Raw genomic sequence first — 16,765 nt, forward strand, 5'->3', positions numbered from 1 at the left:
CAGTTTGCTTATCATCCAGGAAAACCCTTCATTCCATTACAGACCACACAATCATCCTACGTTCACACTGGATTTTTCTATTATTTGCTCTAATAAAGAAATGACTTTCTTCATTAGGATTTAGGCACTTGTTTAGTATTTCAGCACCATACAAGTATAAGGATCTTATCCACATATTGCTCTTATACAAAAATGGATAATTCTTTATTTTTAATCCTGACTTTGTTTTTTTAAAAAAAATAAATAACTTAAAATGGCAAACATGTCGAATGATTCTTCTTCCACCTAATTTCCCCATAACAGTAACAAACATATGAGATGAGGATGGGCTGAGAGAGAGGGACTGGCTTAAAATCATCCAGTCGGCTTTCATGCCTAAGGATTACAATTCACCATCACCAAAGGTGAATTGAGCCAAGGTCACCCAGGTGGCTTTCATGCCTAGGGCAGAACTAGAACTCACCGTCTCCTGTGATTGTCACAGAGGCACCCAGTCAGTTTTCATGCTTAAGGTGGGACTAGAACTCACCATCTCCTGATGATTGGTGCAAAATCAGCTGACTTTTATGCCTAAAATGGTACCATCTCCTGGTTTCTTGCATGGTGCCTTCACCACTAGAGCAAACTATTCACCAATGTATGATACATGCTTGATGTACAAACGCAGGACTATTTCCAAAGAATTCTGGGTCATTAATTTTCACGCTGGTGAAAAATTCAGCAGAAAACCCTTTCAGTTGAGGGTGCCCTCACCTTATAAAACTCCTGGACCGCTTTGCTGACCACAATGGACTCGGCTTGAACCCGGCCTACCAAGTAGGTGATGTATTTGTCAAATTCGGCTTCATTTTTAAGGAAGCACATGGCCACATCGTCATCTGTGTCACACTTCTGAAGCTCTGGGAAGAAGGTGCTGTGGGAATAGCAGAAAGGAACATGAGAAGAGGATGTGGGCAGTGGGGTGGACTAAACGACCTCCCTTCCAGCCTTGTGACTGTATGATCTTCCAATTCCTGGCTTTCTTCTCCAGCTGAAGGGTCCTCTGTTAAACACAATCCAACCTGCCTTGTCAAAATGCCTTTTTAAAAAATCCTCAGGGTCATAAAAAGTCAAAATGGCAGACCTGAACTCAAAACTCAGCCTGTTTTTATTTCTGCCATTCGCATGAATCCTGAAGACAACCTGAAAACAAGTCCTTAAGACAACAGGGTGAGAGAAATGAAGAAAATTGTTTTTCCAGGAAACAAGATTCTGAGTGCCAACATTGAAAAGGCCCTACACTTAAACAACCTCAGTGGAAGAAAGAATTAGACCCAGTATTCCCACTACAGGTAGTCCTCCACTTACAACAGTTCATTTAGTGACAATTCAAAGTTAAAATGGCACTGAAAAAAATGACTGATGACCATTTTTCACACTTATGACTGTTGCAGCACCCCTGGGGTCACATGATCAAAATGAAGAATGCTTGGCAACTGACTCATATTTATGATGGTTGCAGTGTTCTGGGGTCACATGATCTCCTTTTGCAATCTTCTGATGAGCAAAGTCAACAGGGAAGCCAGATTCACCAAACTACTGTGTTACTAACTGAACAACTGCAGTGATTTGCTTAACAACTGTGGCAAGAAAGGTCATAAAATGGGGCAAAACTCACTTAACAAATGTTTCACTGAGCATCAAAAATTTGGGGCTCAATGGTGGTCGTAAGTCGAGGACTATCTGTTAAGCAAAATAATAATATTGTGGCTAATATATCAGAGGACATTTGCTTGAGTGGATAGTGGCACACAGGGTCGCAGGCGTTCCTATTCAATTACTTTTTCTAGAATACTTTATTCTTTAAAAGCCGTTTGGCTGTTATATATCTGCCTCCCCTCTACCTACTTGGAATGAAAGTGCGTTATGTCAGTAATATTTCTGAAAATAACGGGCTTCTGGTTGGACACAGCAACAGGAACGGCAGGACAAGTCTCTGTGAACTGGATGTGGTGCGTTTGGAGGAACTGAAGATCCTTGACATACTCCTCTTCCGTGCCCAACAGGTCTTGAATGATAAAGCTAAAGAGGAAGCAGAAACAGAAAAAAGAATGAAAATTCATGAAAACACATCCCACCCTTTAATGACCAGGGAAATTCATTCTAAATTTCAGCAGATAAACGTGAAAGTACAGATAGTCCTATGACCATAATCGCGCCCAAAATTTCCGTTGCTAAGCGAGGCAATTGTTAAGTGATTTTTGCCCCATTTTACAACCTTTCTAGCCATAGTTGTTAAGTGAATCTCTGCAATAACACGGTTGTGATGTGAATCTGGCTTCCTCGTTGATTTTGCTTGTCAAAAGGTCGCAAAAGGGGATCATGTGACCCCAGGACACTGCAACTGTCATAAACATGAGTAAGCTGCCAAGCGTTTGAATTTTGAGCATGTGTCCATGGGGCTACTGCAACAGTTGTAAGTGTGATAAATGGTCATAAATCACTTTTTTCAGTGCCATTGTAACTTTGAACGGTCACTAAATGAACTATGGAGGACTACCTGTATAGGGGGTGGCAAGTGGATGCTGTCATGTGCCAGAAATGCAAAGAGGCAGAGAGCCCCCTGCCCATGAGTCCCCTGTTAATCCGGGACTTCTGGGATAACAAAGAGGCAGGAGTGATTTACAGAAGTGACACATGACACTCCCTGCTGGCTTCCCCAATGACTTCTCCAAAGATCACAAGATAAGATAATTTTTATTGTCATTTTTTTTACTGTGAGCACACTGGCATACATTAAAAATGAAATTCTGTTGCTTGCTCTCAAAAGAAAGTATATATCTACCCATACATATACATAATACACATATACATGCTATACACACACACACACACACACACACACACACACACACACATACACATCACTGTCCATTTTGAATACACAATGGAAAGAGGAAACTTAATAGTTCACAAGGTTGATGCTAGATGAAACAAAACTGTGACTGAATCTAGATATTCAGATACCACAAAGTCTCCTTCCAAACGCTCTAGTCTAGTAGATCTTCACATCATCATCTTCTTTTAACAACCCCATAATCCCTTGCAGGGTGGAGTCTGGGCAACTGAATGGAGCTGAGTGTTTACTGGCTGGATGCCCTTCCTGTCACCAATGCGGAGTTTTCTTCAGCAAATACATTCTCATCTGTGCCCAGAGAAAGAAATATCTGCCTCTACATAGGATTGAATTCACAGCCTCCTGATTGTGAGGTGAGAGCGCCTCTAGGCCATCACACCACTCTAGTGGATCCTGCACACGATGGGGGTTATACACAATGACTTCTAAGTCCCTTCCTAAGCTGTGATTCTATGAAATTATTCTTATATATCACGAGCTATAAGAATAGGACACGGCCCTTCTGACAGAGAAGTAGTTTGCTCCAACAGGAAGGGTTTTCATCAAGCTCACCTTAATTTCTTCCGATATTCGTCCTCTGAAACAGATTCTCCATGGAACTCTGGAACATCAGGGATACCCCACTCCGCAGACAGCTAATATTAAAACAAAAAAACCTTAGAAGGATTTCTGCCTTGGGCAGGGGGTTGGGCTAGAAGACCTCCAAGGTCCCTTCCAGGTTTAGGATTTTATGATCTGGTATCTACCAGGAAGGGATGTCCTTAAAAGATAGCTTACAGGTCTTCCAACCAAGGTTATCACACAAAGAATAGGAAGTAGCTGAGTTATAGCGGTAGCATGGGAGCCCCCATCTCAACTTAGGAGGCTCTCTAGCCCATATTGTGTGCAGATGCTCCTGTGCACAACTTTTTGCATTCAGTGTATGTTGGTCCTGCCCAGGGGTGGGTTCTAAAATTTTTTACTACCGGTTCTGTGGGCGTGGTTTATTTTGTGGGCGTGGCTTGGTGGGGGTAATGTGACTGGGTGGGCGTGGCCAACTTTTTTTTTTCCTTTTACTTTTAAAAGCATTTTTTCTACAACCTTAAGAGGTTGCAGAAAAAAATGCTTTTAGAAGGCTCTGACAATCAGGCAAGCCATCTGGGATCACCAGAGGCTTTTAAAGGGATTTTTTTTCCCTACAACCCCCTCGGTTGAAGAGGTTGCAGAAAAAATGTTTTCAGAAGCCTCTGAAGATCCCAGCTGAGTCGCACGATCATCAGAGGCTTTTTTTTTAACTTTTAAAAGCATTTTTTCAGCCAAAGAGGTTGATGAGGTGGGCGGGCTAAGCAAGCAGTGACTGGGCTGGGGACCGGTTCGGGGGCGTGGCCAGCCAATGTTTTTACCGGTTCTCCGAACTACTAAAAATTTTTACTACCGGTTCTTGCGAACCGATACGAACCAGGAGCAACCCACCACTGGTCCTGCCTGAATCTTACATCACCCTGCTGCCATCTGTTAGATTGTCTCTGTGGCCTCTTTCCATAGTCTGCATATTAGGCCTGGTATAGTGTGGTAGACACCCGCTCCCCACCACTTCTATGGACCTGGTGCTTAATGTCTAGGGAGATTCCTACACTCTCTCTCTCTCTCTCTCTCTCTCTCTCTCTCTCTCTCTCTCTCTCTCTCTCACTCACTCACTCTCACTTTGGAGATGAGACTATCTTCCTGCCCAACCCCTCCTGTTTTTAACCTGCTCTTGGTTTAGAACAACGAGAGCTTCCTTTTTTCTCCCCTGCCCTCCCTACTTCTGAAATGGACCTTTCCCTTCTTCTTCTACCTGGCATGCATCAAAGAAGGTGCAAAAGGGACACCTGCATCCGAGACAATGCAACTATCATAAATATGAGCCAGTTGCTAAGCAACTGAATTTAGATCATGTGACCTTGGGGATGCTGCCATGGTTGTAAGTATGAAAAACAGTCATAAGTCACTTTTCAGTGCTATTGTAACTTTGAATGGTCACTAAACGAATGGTTATAAGTTAAGAGCTTCTTGTACTTTGCATATTACTATATATGAGCTATAGTAACTCTTTACTGAAACTGCTGGGTAGAAGTTGGCTTACTTATTCATGGTAACCTAGAGACCAAGATTAAGCAATTTTGGAAGAACACCCTCCCCCCCGCACCAACAAGCTATTTATAAATCTCACCTTTAACTTTTTATCCAAGTAGGCTGGAGAAACCCAACCTTGTCTTGATGGGCTTGACTTGGTGGGTTTGGTCCTGACCAGCCACTTCAAAGGATGAGCGGAGTCTAAAACCTCCACGTATTGGCCTTCCTTCAGAGTGATGGTTTCACGGTCTGCCCCCATTGGGGTATAGTCAGCAATGACCATGTAGATGTCAAAAATCTAAGAAGAGAAGGATGGTTGAATTGAACTGAATAGAATATACCAAATAAATAGAGAATCCAGATGGGATGGGATGGGATGGGATGGGATGGGATGGAATAGAAAGAATAGAATAGAATAGAATAGAATAGAATAGAATAGAATAGAATAGAATAGAATAGAATAGAATAGAATAGAATAGAATAGAATACAATACCAATACCAATACCAATACCAATACCAATACCAATACCAATACAATAGAACAGGATAAATACTTTATTGGGCCAAGGGTCACTTTCTTAAATATTCTTGAGGTTAGTTCAGAAGCCGTTGTCAGGTGAGAACAACCAGACTCACCCAGGCAGAGTTCAAGCTGACTACTTTATTGTATTCTACCTATAGTACAGGAATCTACATAGACTGGCAGCTTTCACCTGGGAACAACCAGAAAAGGTATCAAGGCATTTAGGGAGGGTCATACTAAGCCTCTTGTGTTTGATGATGATGATAATAATAAATCCAGGCTAATTCCTTGCTTCATTCCTCCTCCCATTGGGAGGATTGCTCTCCAACAGCCATTCCATTAGATCATGGGTCAGGGTAGAAGAGAATATTTGTAGCTCAAGATTGAACCAGGGGGCCTCCCTGGGCCAGGAGCCACTACTGAGTTATGGCCTTTTTGGAACCATACCGCGTGAGCGGTAGGCTGGTGCACATGACTGCACGCATATGCATATATGCACCAGCCTGCATGTTGAGCTGAACTGCACAAGTTGACTTCACTACTTAGGTGGCCCAGTGCCTCTCTCCCCACTGCACCCAGCTGCCGCAAAGGCTGTTCTCTGACTTGTTTTTTTTTTTTTTGGCAGACACTTCTAGGTAACATCATCAGTGCTAAAAGGGAGGAGGATTTTCAGGGAGGAGCAGGAGCAAGAAGGAGGAGGAGGACTGTTTGGTCCTTGAAAATTGAGCTTAGTTGTTTTCATGAAGATATTTCAAACTAGGTTATATCATCAGTGCTAGAAGAGGCTGTATATAACAGAGAGCAAACCCCTCTCCCTTCTAGCATTGATGACGCTATCTAATTTGATAATGATATGCCTGCAAGAAAACAACCAAGCTCAGAGAGGATCAAGGACTCCACGGTCCTTGTCCCTATCCTACTGTTCCTGCTCCTGTTCCTCCTCTTTCCCCTCCAATTCCCCTCCTTTCCAGCATTGATGATGTTCCCCAATTGGGTCATGAAATGTCTGCAAGAAAACCACCGAACTCAGAGAGCACGAAGGATCCCACCAATCATTTTTCCGATTCACCTCCAAAGAGTCTTATTTTTCTCCCTATGGGAAAACGTGCATAAACGTTAATTTTGCAGATGCCCTACCTACCTCCCCCCTTGCATCCCCTTCATCGGATTCGGAGGAAGATTCCTGAGCAGTTGAGGAAGGTCTGGACCTGCCATGCCGTGGAGATGCCGATGGTGTCTTTGATTCATCGTCACTGTCAGCTCCAGGAATTCGGAGGGAAGCTGAAATGGAAGGGAAAGTGAATAAAAAGTGTCATAGTCAGAAATTCCATTCTTTTGAAGAAGAATTCCAATCTTAAAACGTGCTCAGGTGTATTTTGTTCAGCCTTCCCAATCTCTGTCCTGTAGACACACCAGACTTTCTTCAGACTTACAGGCAGTGGTGGGATTCAGCCAGTTTGCACCACTTTGGAAGAACTGGTTGTTAAGTTTCTGAGCAGTTTGGCACACTGGTTGTTGGAAGAAATCATTAGGGCAGAGAACTGGTTGTTAAATTATTTGAATCCCACCACTGTTTATAGGCTATTGGAGAAAGTTCTTAGCAAAGAATTAAGTAGAGAACACAGATAGTCCTGGACTTACAATAGTTCATTCAGTGACCATTCAAAGTTACAAAGCACCAGAAAGCAAGACAAGAAACAACGGATAGAAACTGATCAAGGAGAGAAGCAACCTGGAATTAAGGAGAAACTTCCTAACAGTGAGAATAATTAACTAGTGGAACAGAAGTTGCCTTCAGAAGTTGTAGGTGCTGTAATACTGGAGGCTTTTAAGAAGAGACTGGATGGCCATTTTATCTGAAATGGCAGGGGGTTGGAGGAGAAGACTTCCAAGGTTCCTTCCAGTTCTATTCTGATTGCAACAGCAATGAAACAAGTGACTTATGACCATTTTTCACACTTACAACTGTTGCAACATCTCCTTGGTCATATGATCAAAACTTCAGATGCTTGGCAAATTATTCATATTTATGACGGTTGCAGTGTCCTGGGGTCATGTGATCCCCTTTTGCAACCTTCTGATAAGCAAAATCATGGGGGGAGACAGATTCACTTAACAACTGTGTTACTAACTTAACAATTGCAATACTTCACTTAACAACTATGGCAAGAAAAGCCGTAAAATGGGGCAAAATTCACAGCATCTGTTCTGCGTAGCAATGGAAATTTTGGACTCAATTGTGGTCTATATGTACAAAATACAGAATAAAGGGATTAGAAGGGACCTTGGAGGTCTTCTAGTACAATCCCCTGTTCAAGTAGGAAACCCTACACCAGTGATGGCTAACCTTTTCTGGACCGAGTATCCAAAGTGCACGCCTAACCCCCCAAACGCAATGCATGCATGGCCCCCATGCATGTGCCTCTCCCCGCACATCCCCCCGTGCATGCACGTGTGGCCCCCCCGCATGACACACACACACACCCGGGTGGCAGAGTCTCATGTGGCAGAGACTCAAAGACCAGCTGGCCAGCAGGAGGCGCTCGCACCTGCGTGGCAGAGCTGAACTGGGGCGATGGCTTGCGTGCCCACAGAAAGGGCACTGCATGACACCTCTGGCCCACATGCCATAGGTTCGCCATCATGGCCCTATACCATCTCAGACAAGTGGCTGTCCAATCTTTTCTTGAAAAACTCCAGTGATGCAGCACCCACAACTTCTGGAGATAAATCATTCCACTGATTAATTGTTCTCACTATCAGGAAATTTCTTCTTAATTCCAGGTTGCTTCTCTCCTTGAATAGTTTCCATCTATTACTTCTTATCCTGCATTCAAATGCTTTGGAAAATAGGTTGGCCCCCTATTCTTTATGGCAGTCCCTCAAATATTGGACGATGCTGTCATGTCATCCCTGGTCCTTTTCTTCCTCTCCGACCGGTCGCAGTCCGTGTTGACAGGGGGGCAGAGGTCGACCCCGAAGCCCCTTGTATGTGGGGTGCCGCAGGGATCGGTCCTCTCGCCCCTTCTGTTCAACATTTATGTGAAGCCGCTGGGTGAGATCATCCATGGTTTCAGGGTGAAGTACCATCAGTACGCTGATGATATTCAGCTGTACATCTCCACCCCGGACCACCCCAATGATGACCTTGACATGATGTCCTGGTGTCTGGAGGCCGTACGGATCCGGATGGGGAGAAACAGGCTCAAACTCAACCCATCCAAGACCGAGTGGCTGTGGCTTCCGACGTCCCAATATAGTCAGTTGGTGCCATCTCTGACTGTTGGGGGCGAGTCGCTGGCCCCCACAGAGAGGGCTCGCAACTTAGGTGTCCTCCTGGACTCACAGCTGTCTTTAGAAGAGCACTTGATGGCCGTGGCCAGAGGGGCTTTTTATCAGGTTCGCCTGATTCGCCAGTTGCGTCCCTTTCTGGATCGGGACTCCTTACGCACCGTCACTCATGCCCTCGTCACTTCCCGCCTGGACTACTGCAATGCTCTCTACATGGGGCTTCCCTTGAAGAGCACCCGGAGGCTCCAGCTGGTCCAGAATGCGGCCATGCGGGTGATTATGGGAGCGTCATGGCGCTCCCATGTAACACCTCTCCTGCGTGAGCTGCACTGGCTCCCGGTGATCTTCCGGGTGCGATTCAAGGTGTTGGTGATCACCTTTAGAGCGCTCCATGGCTTAGGACCGGGATATTTACGGGACCGCCTTCTGCCACCGAGAGCCTCCCACCGGGCCAGTACGCTCCCACAGATAGGGGCTCCTCAGGATGCCGTTGGCCAAACAATGTCGACTTGCAGCCCCCAGGGGAGAGCTTTCTCTGTGGGAGCACCTGCCCTCTGGAACATGCTCCCCCCAGAGATACGGACGATTCCGGACTTACATACTTTCCGTCGGGCCCTTAAAACCTTTTTATTTCATCAAGTCGGGCTGGCCTAATCTCTCCAATTGTGTATTTTAATTTGGATTTTTAATGGGGGATTTTAACTGTCGGGCCAAATTGTTTAATTCATTTTTAAATTGTTTTTATATTTTGTATTTGATGTTTTTTATTTCTGGCTGTTCACCGCCCTGAATCCTTCAGGAGAAAGGCAGTATATAAATTTAAATATTAAAGTAAAGTAAAGTAAAGTAGACATTCCCAGTTCCCTCAATTGTTGATCATATGGTTTAGCAGCCACACCCTTGATCATCTCTGTGTTTACAAGCAAACATTTCTCATTGCAAATCTAAGGGATTGTTCTAATGAGGCAACAAACTTTGGTCTTATATCTCTATCAACTTGATTTAATGCTCACTCAGGTAATTTCCCCCTTCCAAATAGTCCTATCTCAAACTGATAGCCTCAAATCCAATATTTTCAAGTGTTTTCCTGCATTTAGTTCACTTGAACCTCTGTTACCTTGACTTATCTTTGCAGATACAATTTCCGTGATCTGAGATGTCAGTTTCTGCAGAAATTCCTCGGTTCCCACTTCGGTTAGAGAAATCTGACTCCGAGCTGTTTCTCCTTCCATGTGCTCTCCTGATAAAAAAGAAAGAACATGGTGCTTGGTCTAGTAGTGAAGGCATCAGGCTAGAAAATGGGAGAGAGTATATTCTAGTCCCACATGATGCCTGAAAGCTGGCTACCTGACTGTGGGCCAATCAGCAGGAAACTGTGAGTTTCGGCATGAAAGTCAGCTGGGTAAGCTGACTGGAGTTCAAGTCCAGTTTTAGGCATCAAAACCAGCTAGGTGATTTTGGGTCAATCACCAAGAGACAGGGAGTTCTAATCCTGTCTGAAGCACGAAACCCTGTTGGGTGACCATGGGCCAATCATCAGGAGTCGGTGAGATATAGTATTGCACGAAGGCATGAAAACTGGCTTGGTAACTTTGGGCCAGTCCCTCTCTCTCAGCCCAACCCATTTCACAGGGTTGTTGTTGTGGGGAAAATAGGAGAAGGAAAGCACTTTAGATATGTTTGTCACCTTGAGTTACTTGTAAAAATAATAAAGGCAGAATATAAATAAAAAGTTTGAGTCATTGATTTGATTCTGAAAAATGACTCTGTTTATTCCAATTCAGTTTATGTCCAAGGCCATATTGGGTTTAGGCTGTTGATCTGATTTAGAGATTCTGTAATATCATTTCTGAACAGACCTGAAATTTTAAATACTGTAGATCTGAACAAGCTTATTCAAGAAAAGTTAACATTTCAAACGTGCCCAAAGACCTTCAAAGATATTTCACCTCCACCATCAATTTTGTTTTATTATTACAAAATGAAAGCAGCTGAAGTGTGAGGGGAGAATTTTAAATTTATGTTTTTAATGGGAAATTGATCATTATTAGAAAAGACACTATGAAATAGAAGCCAGAGTTACATAAAAAAACATTTGAAAGTTAGTAGATATAAAGTTTTGACAGTTTTCCCTACCTTTTCCAGCTTCAGAAGCTTGAGCTCTGAAAAAAAGGAAAAACGAGTCACATTTTCCTATATAGATTTTTATTCTAGCCATTTTTCCTGACCAATATTGAATCTGGAAGCCAGAGTGGATAGAAGCCAATGGGGCTGTATGTAAGCCTTAATTGCTTATTGTAGAAGGAAGGAAGGAAGGAAACGAGGGAGGGAGGAGAAAATAGGAGGAAGGAAAGGGAGAAAGGAAAGAAAGGAGGAAGAAAGGAGAGAAAAGGATGGAAGAAGGGAGAGAAGGAAGAAACAAAAGAAGGAAGGAAAGGGAGGGAGGGAGGAGGGAAGGGAGGAAGGAGAGAAGAGAATAGGAATAAGAAAAGGAAAAGGGAGGAAGGAAGGAAGGAAGGAAGGAAACAAAGGAGGGAGGAGAGAGGGAGGGACAGAGCAAGGAAGGAAGGAAGGAAGGAAGGAAGGAAGGAAGGAAGGAAGGAAGGAAGGAAGGAAGGAAGGAAGGAATTCACAGGGCCTCTAAACAGATAGTTGAAGCAAACAGTTGTTCCAGCATACCATGGCAGAATTCATAAAAAAAATATTTAAGAACCTCAAATATATTTTTTTTAAAGACCATAACTTTCTTACAGTCTTTGAACAAGTGAAGCTTTCAATGTCAACCAAAATAGAGATACACTACACATCTCTGCGCAACATTGACTAAAATGACAAAGAAATATTATTCATAGTCTTTTTCTTTTTTTGCTCTCTTCATAATTGCAATCAGCAAGTTAGTGCAAATATGTTTTTAAAGAAGCTTCAGTAATAGTGCATTTTATATTCCATCAAGGTATATAAGAAAGGGTCCTCTCTCGCTTAGGTGTTGGTTCCCAGTAATTCAGTAATGTGAAGGATTGGGAATTCAAGATTATTGTACTGGAGTAATTAAAATAATATAATGTTATGAGTAACATATATTTTCATTAATATTTGGCCAGGCTATGACATACTTACCCAATTGATGTCATGATGGCCTCTGTCACCATCACACGCTCCTGGGTCAGAGACTCAGCCTCTTTCACTGCAAGAGAATGGTAGTACTGATGATATTACCTAGTTTGGTAATGAAATGTCTGCAAGAAAACTACCAAGCTCAGAGAGCACCAAGGAGCCTACAGTTATTGTCATCCTCCTCCTCCATACCCATTCTCTTCCTCCTCGCCATAAACTCTTCTGCTTCAATAGGTAGGACAAGATAGGTGTAGGTAGGTAGAGGGGTGGATAAGAGCCTTGGTGGTGCAGCAGACTAAAGTGCTATTAGGTAGCACCAGCTGCCTGCAATTACTGCGAGTTCAAATCTCACCAGGCTCAAGGTTGACTCAGCCTTCCATCCTTTCGAGGTAGGTAAAATGAGGACCCGGATTGTGAGGGCAATAAGCTGACTTTGTATAAAAGAGAACATCGCTTGGGGGGGGGGGAAGCCCTACTAAGCAAGTATATACAAAAGTATGAAGGCTATTGCTTAACGCATTGTAAGCCGCCCTGAGTCTCCGGAGAAGGGCAGCATATAAATAAATAAATAAATAAATAAATAAATAAATAAATAAATAAATAAATAAATAAATAAATAAATAAATAAATGGAGTGGCTGGCTGGCTGACAAATAAAAGAGAGAGAGAGAGAGAGAGATAGGTAGGTGGGTAAGTGGGTAGGTAGTTGATATGATAGGCAGATGTAGGTAGACAGGAGAAATAATGGATGGTTGGATGACAGATGAAATAGAAGATAGAGATAGATAGATAGATAGATAGATAGATAGATAGATAGATAGATAGATAGATAGATAGATAGGATAGACAGACAGACAGACAGACAGATGACATAGACAGACAGACAGACAGACAGATGACATGATAGACAGATGTAGGTAGATCGGAGAAATGATGGGTGGGGGGGATGACAGATAAAATAGATGATAGATATAGGTAGGTAGGTGGGTGGGTAGGTGGATGGATGGATGGATAGATAAGTTAGGTAGGTAAGTAGGTAGAGATAGATAAGTAGAAAGGGCTCACAATCTGGGAGTCCTCCTGGATAGGCAGCTGTCCTTGGAGGAACATCTGACAGCTGTAACCAGGGGGACCTTTTGTCAGGTTCGCCTGATTCGCCAGTTGCGGCCCTTTCTTGATCGGGATTCCCTGTGCACAGTCACTCACGCCCTCATGACCTCTCGCCTTGACTACTGCAACGCTCTCTACATGGGGCTCCCCTTGAAGAGCACCCGGAGGCTCCAACTGGTCCAGAATGCAGCAGCACGGGTAGTGATGGGAGCAGCATGGCGCTCCCATGTAACACCGCTCCTGTGCGAGCTGCACTGGCTCCCAGTGGTCTTCCGGGTGCGCTTCAAGGTGCTGGTTATCACCTTTAAAGCGCTCCATGGCATCGGGCCTAGCTATCTTCGAGACCGCCTGCTGCTACCAACGACCTCCCATCGTCCCGTGCGCTCCCACAGAGAGGGCCTCCTCAGGGTGCCATCAGACAATCAATGCAGGCTGGTGACCCCCAGGGGGAGGGCCTTCTCTGTGGGGGCACCTACCCTCTGGAATCAGTTGCCCCCAGAGATAAGGAGAATCCAAGACCTTAGTGCCTTCCGCCGTGCCCTTAAAACCCACTTTTTCCAGCAAGCCGGGCTGGCTTAGGAAGAAATTTGTTTGTATTTTTAATTTTGGGCCAAATTTATATATATTTTAACTGTTTTTAATATTTGTATTTCATGTTTTTTAATTCTGGCTGTACACCACCCTGAGTCCTCAGGGAGAAGGGCGGTATATAAATTTTAATTAAAAAAAAAAAGTATGATAGATGATAGACAGACGGATGGACTGACAGAGAAAGAGAGACTTACCATCCAAAACGTCCAATGAAGCACTGCAGATAGACTGACCAGCCTGATTGGAGGCGATACAAGTATAGTTTCCACTGTAGGTTTTTTCCACATCCAATAAGATCAGACTGTGCTGCATATTGGAACTGGCCAGTTTATAACCTGGAGTGTCCGACCTGATCCAGAGGATGTCTTCACCATGAGATTCTTCCTTCAACCACGTTACTGAGGGTGATGGAGTCCCTAAAAGAAAAGGGTGAAAAAAAGCAGTGAGGTTTTGGGGGCAAAGATGCTACAGAAAGACTTTTTTTGGGTGTGTGTGGGGGATTGTTGATTTATACAGACACAAAATAATAAGGATGAGAAAAATGACCGCAGTACAGGTAGTCCTCAATTTACAACACTTCATTTAGTGACCATTCAAAATTACGATGATGCTGGAAAAAAGTGACTTGTGATCCATTTTCACACTTACGACCATGGCAGCATCCCCATGGTCACATGATCAAAATTCATACACTTGGCAACTGATTCATATTGCAGTGTCCTGGGTTCATGTGATCCCCTTTTAAGACTTTCTAATGAGCAAATTCACTTAAAAACCGGGTGATTAATTTAACAACTGCAGTGATTCACTGAACAACTGTGGGAAGAAAGGTCATAAAATGGGGCACAAGTCACTTAATAAATGTTTCGCTTACAACAAAATTTTGTGCTCAATTGTAGTCATAAGTCAAGGACTGCTGTAGTCAAAAGAAGTGGATGGGATGGCCTTTAAGGTTATTACCTTCCACCTTCACTGAAAGGGTGATGCTGACCCCTCTCCTCACTTTCTTGTTGGTAAATCTTTCGAGGAATCTTGGTGGCACTAGCTGCTCATAAATGTCTGAAAATTAAAATATATGAAGCAGAAGACAAATTTAGAGAGAGAGAAAAATAAGCCCCCAACTCAGACTAAGCTTGCTTGGTTTTGCATGGACCAAGCATCCAAACTGCTTTGATCTGGGCAAAGCAATCTTCAAGCAAAACACATGGAACTTTAGCCACAGTTTACTTTGATATTTCACCTGTTGCATTTTCTTACCTTTTTCTGGTTTTCTGTCCTCACCAGCTCCTGCAAGACAAAAAAGAGTGAAATTATTTCATTATACCTCTCTTTCCCTCTCTCTGCGTTCTTCTCTGTTTCTCTCTCTCTTTCTCTCTCTTTCAACTATCTACCCATCTATTCATCTATCCATCCATCCCTCTATCCCTCTATCTATATCTATCATCTCCCTGTAATCATTCATTCATTCATTCATTCATTCTATGTATCTATCTATCTATCTACCTATCTATCTACGTATCTATCAATCATCTATTCATCCATCCATCCATCTCTCTCATCTATTTCTATCATCCATATATCTTTCATCTATCTATCATCTATATCTATCTTTCGATCTATCTGTCATTTATTCATCCATCTATCCCCCTCTCTCTTTTCTCATCTATTTCTATTTATCTATCATCCATATATCTTTTATCTGTCTATCTACCATCTATCCATCCCTCATCTATCTATCTGCCTGCTTGCCTGCCTGTCTCATCTCTCTCTCTCTCTCTCTTCCATCCATCCATCCGTCATTTCTGCATTACTGATAAATTGCCCCAATCCCACCAGATGCTAGGCAAGATACAATAGTCTTTAAAAAATGCATCATTACTAGTGTGTGGATAAAAGAATATCCAAGGCATCATTCCTTAACCAAATGACAACTGCCTGCTGGAACAATATTGCTTTAAGCTGCCTCTGAAACATCTATTAGAGTAAGAAGTTGGGGATTTTTTTTTCAAAAGACACCATAATATGAAAAGTCCAGACTCTGTAGTTCTGCTGGGCAGATTTGGCCTATCAAGGAATAACATTAACAACCATTTCAGCCTGTATGAACTCACCTTCGACTATGAGCCTGGCTGCCGAATAAGCAGACCCAGCAGAGTTAGTGATGAAGACAGAATACTGGCCATCATCCTCTTTGGTGACCTGGAGAATTTCCAGAGCGTGAAATTCCCAGCTGTCTGTCCTTTGGAGATGATCGCTTGTGTGTAATGGCTGACCGTCTTTGAACCAGTAGAGACGGGGCTCGGGAAAACCTGGGCCGACATATGACAAACACAGAGAGAGAGATATGAGCTATAAGACTAATCAAGGAATCCATCATTGTTCTATTTAATGCCCCATTCAGTTACTTGACTAACCACAGTGTGCCACTAACTCCTTTTGGTCATTCAATGCTGAGAATCAGAGATTTTTTTGCAAATGGAGGCAAATATAGGTGTCCCAGGATAATGTTGCAGGATCCAACCTGAGTCAGTCAGCGGGACGAGAGGTTTTGTCTTCCAAGCTTTTGGACTCGTGTTGGAGCACAGACTCAGGAGTGGTGGGTTTCACTTACCTTTGCTACCGCTTTGCTTGTGCACGTGCCACTTCTGCATATGCACAGAAGCTTCTGCACATGTGCAGATCATATTTGATGACATCCAGGTGGGTGGGTGGAGCCTCCTGCCACTGCTGCTACCAGTTCTCCCAAACCGGGGCAAACCGGTAGCAACCCACCATCGATCCTCAGGGAACTTCTCACTAGCAGAGGGTGTGTTTTGGGCTATTCTGCATTTACATGGTGCTTGTTGTGTGTGGCTTTTTAGTTGTTGATTGGGGTGTTAATGGCTGTCTATTAAGTTAGCTATTGTTTCCTTGTGCTGCCAAGTCCTCGCCTCCTAAGCTGTTGGTAAATCAGCATGCCTGTTGACTGACAAGGGGTCCATTTCATAGGCTTCAATCACTTCCTTGGCTGTTTTTGTCCCTGCTCATCCAATAACCTTAGTAGCTTCAAAATTGTCTTTGTATGTCTTTCTTCATTGCAATGTGAGGCTACCATTGCAATGTGAGGCTACCAATGACTTTGGTCTCCTCACCTGATTGCTCACTTC

The 16,765-nt window shown here is 43.4% G+C and overlaps 1 protein-coding gene across 3 annotated transcripts in view; it reads right to left on the reverse strand.

Moving 5' to 3' along the window:
- Positions 1–16,765, reverse strand: part of OBSCN (obscurin, cytoskeletal calmodulin and titin-interacting RhoGEF) — a 258,005-nt gene that overhangs the window by 104,725 nt on the left and 136,515 nt on the right. For all 3 annotated transcript variants that reach the window (XM_060684486.2, XM_087894267.1, XM_060684487.2), the window contains 12 exons: positions 15,731–15,928; positions 14,877–14,906; positions 14,580–14,678; positions 13,814–14,035; positions 11,923–11,989; positions 10,942–10,967; positions 9,923–10,045; positions 6,656–6,795; positions 5,088–5,288; positions 3,449–3,531; positions 1,888–2,061; positions 754–913 (listed from right to left, as the gene is read on the reverse strand). In XM_060684486.2, coding sequence (XP_060540469.1) covers positions 754–913; positions 1,888–2,061; positions 3,449–3,531; positions 5,088–5,288; positions 6,656–6,795; positions 9,923–10,045; positions 10,942–10,967; positions 11,923–11,989; positions 13,814–14,035; positions 14,580–14,678; positions 14,877–14,906; positions 15,731–15,928 — 1,523 coding nt within the window. The remainder of the gene's footprint in view (positions 1–753; positions 914–1,887; positions 2,062–3,448; positions 3,532–5,087; positions 5,289–6,655; positions 6,796–9,922; positions 10,046–10,941; positions 10,968–11,922; positions 11,990–13,813; positions 14,036–14,579; positions 14,679–14,876; positions 14,907–15,730; positions 15,929–16,765) is intronic.

Source organism: Pantherophis guttatus, chromosome 4, assembly GCF_059756535.1.
Source record: "Pantherophis guttatus breed Tessera chromosome 4, ASM5975653v1, whole genome shotgun sequence".
Classification (NCBI taxonomy): Eukaryota; Metazoa; Chordata; class Lepidosauria; order Squamata; family Colubridae; genus Pantherophis; species Pantherophis guttatus.